Genomic DNA, 8,908 nt, shown 5'->3' with positions numbered 1-8,908 from the left:
AGTTTCATACCCTGAATTTGTATTTAGATTGATTCAGTGTTTTTAAATATATCGATATCATTGCGGAGGGCCCCGTTGTAATTTTTTTGGGGGACATACTGTAGTGTATATACACATGTACAGTGGACACAGGAGTGAATTGAATCTTGAATCCCATTCAAAGTTGCAATGACATTTGGCCCTGTTGTGTTATTACTCATGCACATTTAGAAACTTTGTAAATTTATGAATTAGTGCAACAGTATTTGTTTTAAAATAGGAAAAAAAAAAACTTATGTTCTAACAGATTTGTAAGGATTTCTCTATGGTGGATGTTCACCTATGTGATTTTCTCTTTTGCAGTTGTCTAGATTTTACCGAAAGTAAGTCATTTCAGTGACCGCTTTGCCATGGCAACCCAAACTGCACCTGCCAAGCGGGTGGCCATCATCGGGGCCGGAGCCAGCGGCCTGGTGGCCATCAAGTGCTGCCTGGACGAGGGCCTGATACCGACATGCTTCGAAAAGGCGGACGACATCGGCGGTCTGTGGTACTTCAGAGAGGGCAAGGAGGAGCGGGAGGACCAGGCGTGCGTCTACGACTCCACGGTCATCAATACCAGCAAGGAGGTGATGTGTTACAGGTGGGTGTCCCCAGAACTATTACAATTTGTATGTGGACCAAGGGCATGAGGAGACTGCTCTGCACTTCCTACAGGGAACACGAGACCAATGATTTGGTTCAGAGCCTAGTCACTATTAACCTAGTCTGAACCTATAGATGAACTTCTATTGGCAACAGTCAAAAGACGGAAGTTGACCTGGTTTGGCCATACTGTTCGTCACAACACCTTTTCCAAAACCATCTCACAAGGTACAGTGTACTGTTGAAAGCAGGTGAAGACGAGGATGGCAGCTTAGGAAAAACTGGTGCAAAAAATATAGTATAAGGATTGGACCAGGATGACAATGCCCGATGTCCTCAGGACAGCTGCCAACCGGATGGCCTGGAGAATAACTGCTGCATCTTCCTCATGTCCCCCAATGACCATAATGGTTACTGGACTGAGTGAGTGAGTAAATGAGTGATGTAGATACTGTATAAATGCATGTATATGCCACAAATTTTGTGGGTTTTTGCTTTTGCGACATTTGCAAGGATGGTGTTGTTCGCGAATTTAAGAACACACAAAGAAATTTACTCTACATGAATGTGATGTGCACACATTTAAATATCATCACAAGATTTGACAGAAGGGGGCAATTTGGTGATGGCATTGACTTGATTCTATCATGCAAGATGAAGAGATGGTATTATAGTAGACAGTTTTGGAATATGGAATAAAAAGTAAGTTACTTGTTTAAAAGTAAATGGTCTGTAAAGTTCACCCATCAATAGCATAGCCAAGTGTTTGCGACAGTTTGACTTAGATATACATGTAAGTATCAATCTTGAAATGTCACCGAAAAAGATGCTAAATCTTTCCTCTTTTTTAATGTACAAAGAAAAGTGACATTTCTAAATACAGCAAATTTTTCAGAGATTTAATAGTATGGACTTATTGTCATAAATACAGGTGATTTGAATGTGTTTCAGGCCAAACTGCTAGAAGTTTACACTCACATGTGCCATCATACCATTTCCTGCTCTTGCTCCTATAACAGTGATTTCCCAATTCCTGCCGAATTCCCGAACTTCATGCACAACCGCCTGGTGTTGGAGTACTACCGGCTCTTCAGCGATCGGTTCAAGCTTCGCCAGTACATCTCCTTCGGGACGCGAGTGGACTCTGTCGTGTTTGCCGATGACTATGAGCAGACGGGGCGATGGAAATTGACACACTCCTCTCGGACATCAGACAAGCCAAAGACAGAGGTGTTTGATGCCGTCCTTGTCTGTACTGGACACCACTGCACCCCGTATATTCCAGAATTTGAAGGTAATGGGTTGCCACTTTATTCAAATCTCTAATAGCAGGGATGTGAGAGTTCAGAGATTGATCTGATTTCAGATTTCGTTTACCCTTCCCCCACCCAGCCCACTTTTCAGACTATTTGGCAGTTCAAATGCGTCAAAATTTTCAGTTTAATGCAATTTAGACCTTTTTTTAATAAGTTTTAAATTTTGTTAGATTATTATTGTTTTTTCTGCAAATATTCTCATACCCCTGAAGCAGGTTATCTACCATTTTTAACAGAGGGAAAAGACTATTAGAACTTAAAATTGAGCTCTTAGCTGTAGAATTCCTTCAAAATCTGGGTAATGACTATGGATAATCTTTCGTATTTGTTTTCCTTTTCTTTAAGTGAGGAGGAGAGATTAAACATTTTTGTTGAGGTTTTGAAACTCACCATATCATGGTGAGTGCATTATCCTTTAAATGGAATTGAGTTATGTAATATCCTTGTATTAGATTATTGTCCCCGCCGAACGAATTCAAGCAGGGGACTATGAAACGGGCTCCGTACGTGTGTGTGTCTGTGCGTGCGTGCGTCCGTCCGTCCGTCTGTCTGTCCGTCCGTGTGTGCGTCCGTGTGTGATCAAAATGTTCACTTTGCTACTTCTCTGTCATTTATGAGCCAATTTTGATTCTGTTTGCTTTATATGATAGCACTACATGGGAGCTTTGAAACTTCTACACAGAATTTCAGTTGTGACCTTTGACCTTGACCTTTGACCTATATTGTGCATTTTGCTACAAAATGCTACTCCTTCGCCATTTCTAACCCGATTTCGATTCCGTTTGCTTTATGTGATGGCACTAGGTGAGGGCTTCCAAACTTCTACACAGAATTTTGACCTTTGACTTCTTTGACCTTTGACCTTGATTTTTTATGTATATTGTACATTGGCTACAAAATGCTACTCCTTCGCCATTTCTACCCCGATTTCGATTCCGTTTACTTTATGTGATGGCTCTAGGTGAGGGCTTCCAAACTTCTACACAGAATTTTGACCTTTGACTTCCTTGACCTTTGACCTTGATTTTTGACCTGTATTGTACATTTTGCTACAAAATGCTACTCCTTCGCCATTTCTAACCTGATTTCGATTCCGTTTGCTTTATGTGATGACACTAGGTGAGGGCTTCAAAACTTCAACACAGAATTTTGTCCTTTGACTTCTTTGACCTTTGACCTTGATTTTTGACCTATATTGTACATTGGCTACAAAATGCTACTCTTTCACCATTTCTAACCCGATTTCAATTCCATTTGCTTTATGTGATGGCACTAGGTGAGGGCTTCAAAACTTCTACACAGAATTTTGACCTTTGACCTTGATTTCTGACCTGTATTGTACATTTTGCTACAAAATGCTACTCCTTTGCCATTTCTAACCCGATTTCGATTCTGTTTGCTTAATGTGATGGCACTAGGTGAGGGCTTCAAAGCTTCTGCACAGAATTTTTACCTGTGACTTCTTTGACCTTTGACCTTGATTTTTGACTTATATTGTACATTGGCTACAAAATGCTACTCCTTCGCCATTTCTAACCCGATTTCGATTCCGTTTGCTTTATGTGATGGCACTAGGTGAGGGCTTCCAAACTTCTACACAGAATTTTGACCTTTGACTTCTTTGACCTTTGACCTTGATTTTTGACCTACACCATTGTACATTTTGCTACAAAATGCTACTTCCGGCGGGGACATATATTACGCACCGCGTAATTTCTACTTTTCCTTGTTGATAATGTTATACCATTTCTCATCTTCACTTTCAGCTTGAAATGTAGGGCTGTTAAAAGGAATGTACCATGATTTATATGTTTTATTTTATCAAGTGACTGTGACCCCATTTACAGTGCGGGGCTGGGCCGCGGCCGAGCCGCCTTCATTTCCGTGTAAAAGGCCAAATGCGGGGCCAAACTTGGCCGCGCATTCGGCCACGCTCTGGAGGTGGTCTTGGCCGCGGCCGAGCCCGGCCTTTTCTCAGTGTAAACGCAAACTGGGCCAAATGTGGTACCAAATTTAGTCTGCCTTCCAGACCCTATGTCCGTACTATTTCACTATACAGGATATTAACGCCCTCAACGTTGAAAACTAGTATAGTTTAAAGTGGTTTTGTCCTGCAAAGGATTTTTCCTTCGTCGCTGCAGCGGAGTCCAGTTGGCAAAGGGTCTGGAAACCAGACTATACCAAATTGCGTTTGTTTAAGCAGAGCGCCACTACGACAAAATATTGAAAGGTTTGAATTAAAAGCCCCGGCTGAGCCCGGCAGTGTAAACAGACAAAATTGCGGGGCTCGGCCCCGCAATTGAGGCCGGGCTCGGCCGCGGCTCGGCCTTTCCTGCACTGTAAACGGGGTCTAATTTGCAGAGGACGTTGCGAGAAAAATGTTCTGAAAAACAACTTTAACAAACAAAACATGTATCCACCAGTGTGACTTTGTATCAGTGGCATTTGATTTGTTGATCCCAACAATAGAAACATCATGAGGGGTTTTGCCTATGTTGTTCCTTACTGTTGCAAGTCTTAAAAGCTAGATATGAATTGCGGGACTAGGAGTGCATTTTATGTTCAAAAATTCATCAATTTAAAGGGGCATTGAAGACGATTTTCATAATTTCACATCCTGTAGTACATAAATTAGTGTGGTTCTTGAGCAGAGAAACAATACTGTGTACGCTGAATATTTTGCGAGGTTCTTATTTTCGCAAATTACGCGAGTCGGGTGCTATTCGCGAAATTAAAAACACGCGAAAATATTGACTCTGATCCCAATGTGGATGTGACGTACGCGTGTACATTTCTCTGTTCAGTGCAGGACTCCACGATCGCGAATTTAACCACCCGCAAAATTGTTGGGAATTCCCGATTCGCGAAAATTTGGACTCGCGAAATATATGGCGTATACAGTATTTTCAAAAATCTTAAACAAATTACACTGAACAATGATGATGACATAGAGGCTCACATATTTCAGAAATGTAGTGCAATGTAATTCCATTACAATACCGCTTGCTTTAAGTTCACCTGTGTATAATCTATGCATGCCTTTTTCTTTTGTTCTGCTCCCTTGAGCCCCAACTCCTTCATTCTTATGGTGAGGCTACCATGTCATCATCGTTGTGCATATAAATTTCAAAAAGATTCTTATTCTTCTTCCCAATCATCATAAATTCTGAAACTCCGTACTCAGTATAACTGATTTATAGTTGTTCAAATGTAAAAATCTGACAACAATCCGGAGGTCTCCTTTAACTAGACAGCATAAATCCTGCTGCATTAACCCAAGGTATTGAAATTATTAAAGAGCAGATTTTGGTTTGTTTATGGGTTGCTGCCATAAGGACAATTATATCATTTGGTTTCAACAGGACTGAAAGATTTTCAGGGGAAAGTCTTACACACCCACGACTATATATCTCCCCATGGCTATGAGAAGAAACGGATCATGATTGTTGGCGTCGGAAACTCGGGTTGTGACGCTGCTGTTGAATTGGGCAGAGTTGCCTCTAAGGTACAATTGACATTAGATTTGACATATCACTGTTACAATAGAATGCCGTCAATCCACATTTTTGCATTGTATTCCTTGTCATGCCCAAGGCAATAAAAAGTAAAGGCAATAAAAATTCTTTTGGAGAAAAGACTGGTTAGACTCCACTCTGATTTGTGATTTTCTGGCACACAGCCATTGTCAATTTCCACCAAACCGTAGCACAAGAGCTTGACTTTACAAACAAAATTTGGCTTGAAGCATGAAAACTAAATGTTTTTATCAATGCTAGTTGTAAAGATTAAGCCACAAAGGTAGATGTTTGTCTGTGTAAAGGATGTTTCCTTTGTGTATTTCAAAAGTCACAAGCTTTTCTGTGTTCATGAATGGCATATTCACACAATGCTGTGATTTCTTTGATTTTGTAGCTATTAAGATATCAAATAGTGACAATAAAAAGAAAAGTGCAAAGACCCAAACATGGAAGTTGTTGTTGTTTTAAAAAACGTAAGGAGAGAGGAAGGTCACATTCTACATGATTTAAAAATGATAGTTATGTGCTTTGAAATACATGTAACTTGTTAAGAGTGGAATAATCCATTCAAAGAGTGATTGAAATGAGAGACAGTTAGGAAGTACAGATTCATAGAAAAGGAAGAAAAAGAGGACTTGAAGATTAGGGTCACTCAGGCATCCTGTGCAGAAGCATCGCTGATACTATTTTCCATTAAAAGCTTCACCTGCTCTATACAAATATGTACAATGATTCAGAAAAGTGATTTCATGTTTTTTGAAAGCCACCAAATGTTTACACTAGGTATAGAAAAGATTAGTGTCCCAGGTACAGCATATAAAGGACAAATTTTACAAATTTGAGTCACTCATTCGAAATTACATATTTTGGTCCATTACAGAGAACCCCAATCTGCGACTTTCTACTGCTTTTGAGCTGGGGGTCACATAAAATTAAACAAAACACTGATTATTTACAACTGATGTAACGTTGGAGACCAATGAATTCTCTGTTAGTGTGTTTTCAATGTCTTTTCTTTTTTATCATGAAAAAACAAAAACAGTATTGTACACCTAGATCATGCATTTATGACCCATTGATATTCATTATGACTCATTTATATTCATTTGTTGTTGTTGACTGTAATTGTGAGACATTGATTTTACCTGAAAACTTATGATGAGTTGATTTATGTGTTTTTCTGGATGTCTGAAAATGTACTTCATTTCTTTTATTTTGTACTTGTTTTGTTAAATCCAGCTCTTCCTGAGCACACGGCGTGGAACATGGATTATCCATCGCCTTGGTGATAGGGGTATGCCAGTAGACATCTTTGCCATCCGGCGGATCTTCGATATGATGCCAGATTTTTTTAAGGAGTACAACTTCCGAAGAGCCCTGGAGTGAGTGCTAGCATTTCACATTTTCAGCAGTTTGTTTTTGAAATTTTTGCTAATATTGTTTATTGTCCATAGTCCCACCAATGTATATTTGTCTATGCAATTGCCTCTACATCGCAGAAGAGGATGCAGCAAGATTTTAATCGATAATGAAAGTGTGTATCTGACAGTGGTTAGAAAGATGTCAAAGCTGACCAAAAAGCATTGTCATGCAGTTTTAATTTCCTCAAAAACTCTGTGTAACAAAAACCTACCCACCTGTTTGTCTGCGTTGCTGTCAGTGTTGCCTAGAATTGTGAAACGACAAAAGAAAACCGTATTTTATCTTGGTGGGATAGTTTTGAAGTTCCAAATTTGTCAGATGTTTCTCTTTCCTGTAAATATGGGCAAGCAACTCACCAAAATCTTAGATAGTACTTCAGTAGTTTGGGTATTTTTCCTCTTACTGCTAACTGTTGGCAGGCCTCATACGTACTGCATTCTCCATTAAGTTGATCCAATACTGTGACAGAACTGTCATATTTGACTGTCAGTGGCGATTGATATAAACTCTGTTAGCTCACTGAGGAGATATGAAGCAATGTGGCAATTCTGTCGTTACCATAACCAGCAGGTACACAACATCAATGGCAGGTTGTGATGGTGATCTTTACAGGGTTAAAAGAAGTCATTGTATTTTGTGAAATGGGATAGAGATCCTACTTAACTTTTTGCCTGCACCAGTTTGGGGGAATCTTTGCAGACTGTAAAAAAAAAATATAGTCATCAGTGTTGAGGATGTTTCTTTACATGTGAATTGATTGATGTTTACAGGCAGCGCTGTGACCACAAGTTTCTGGGCATCAAACCGGATCACTCTCCCATGGCGCAGCATCCCACCGTCAACGACTTCCTTCCCAACTGCATCATGAACGGCTCGGTCATCGTCAAGCCGGACGTGAAGCATTTCACGAAAACGGGCGTGGTCTTCCAGGATGGGACCACAGAGGAGCTGGATGCTGTCATCCTGGGGACGGGGTACATCTTCCGGTTCCCCTTCCTAGATGACTCCATCCTTAAGGTGGAGAGGAACAAGCTGCCCCTCTACAAGTACGTCTTTCCTCCAAACCTGAAGCACGCGTCGATGGCCTTCCTTGGTTACATCCAGCCCCTTGGTGCCATCAACCCCATCTCGGAGATGCAGGCACGCTGGGCCGCGAGGGTCTTCAAGGGGCTCGTCTCCTTGCCCCGCCGGGAGACGATGCTGGAAGACATGCGGATGAAGAGCGAGGCGATGTCCAAGAGGTACGTCAACTCGCAGCGCCACACTATCCAGGTGGACTTTGTCAAGTACATGGACGACGTCGCCGTGGAGTTCGGGGTGAGGCCCAATTTTGCCAAGATGATGCTCTACGACCCCCTGCTGGCACTGAGATGTGTGTTTGGACCCTACACACCCTACCAGTATCGCCTGGTTGGGCCCGGCCAGTGGAGTGGGGCACGGGGGGCCATCATGACCGTCTGGGACCGCATCAACAAACCTCTTCAGACCAGGCATGTGAAGGCAAGTGAGGGTGAAGGGGGATCACCATTGGTGTGGATTCTAGCTTTATTGTCTCTCTTATTAGCAGTTTACTGGGTGTGGTCCTAAATGCCTTGATTTCCCAGGAGAATGAACCCAAAAATAGACGAAATTAATTATTGAATCCTATTTTCGTATTCCTCGTTTGTGACTTCTTGATTTTGTCAGTCTTACCTTCATTTTGTTTGACTTCATATCAACAAGTATGCATAGGTCAAATTTTGTCTCAGGACTGCCAATCAATACAATTTGATTGTGGTTAATATTACTACCCTGTACTCTCCCCTCACATTTTGATTTTTTCTATTCAAACATAGTTGAGTAAAATGTGTTTGGGGCAGAATTATGGGATCTGCATTTGATACATGAATGCTATGTAGAATATTAGCATTGTTTGCATATGATGCAAGGTGCATGTAGTGAGATGAAATGTGAAGTGTAATAGCAATGCATTGGTGAATGCCTTCCAAATGTGCTCTATTTTTGTGATTATTATGATGATTTATGCAT

At 41.0% G+C, this 8,908-nt stretch overlaps 1 protein-coding gene across 1 annotated transcript; it reads left to right on the top strand.

The window, feature by feature from the left end:
* Positions 1–345: 345 nt before the first annotated feature.
* Positions 346–8,582, top strand: LOC140240995 (flavin-containing monooxygenase 5-like). The gene is made up of 5 exons (XM_072320772.1): positions 346–622; positions 1,644–1,918; positions 5,303–5,445; positions 6,698–6,840; positions 7,651–8,582. The coding sequence occupies exons 1-5, from the start codon at positions 390–392 to the stop codon at positions 8,465–8,467; spliced, it is 1,611 nt and encodes a 536-aa protein (XP_072176873.1). The 5' UTR covers positions 346–389; the 3' UTR covers positions 8,468–8,582.
* The last annotated feature ends 326 nt before the right edge of the window (positions 8,583–8,908 follow it).

Source organism: Diadema setosum, chromosome 17, assembly GCF_964275005.1.
Source record: "Diadema setosum chromosome 17, eeDiaSeto1, whole genome shotgun sequence".
Taxonomy (NCBI): domain Eukaryota; kingdom Metazoa; phylum Echinodermata; class Echinoidea; order Diadematoida; family Diadematidae; genus Diadema; species Diadema setosum.
Note: the sequence above shows the minus strand (reverse complement) of the source record. Positions and strands in the feature narration are given on the sequence as shown.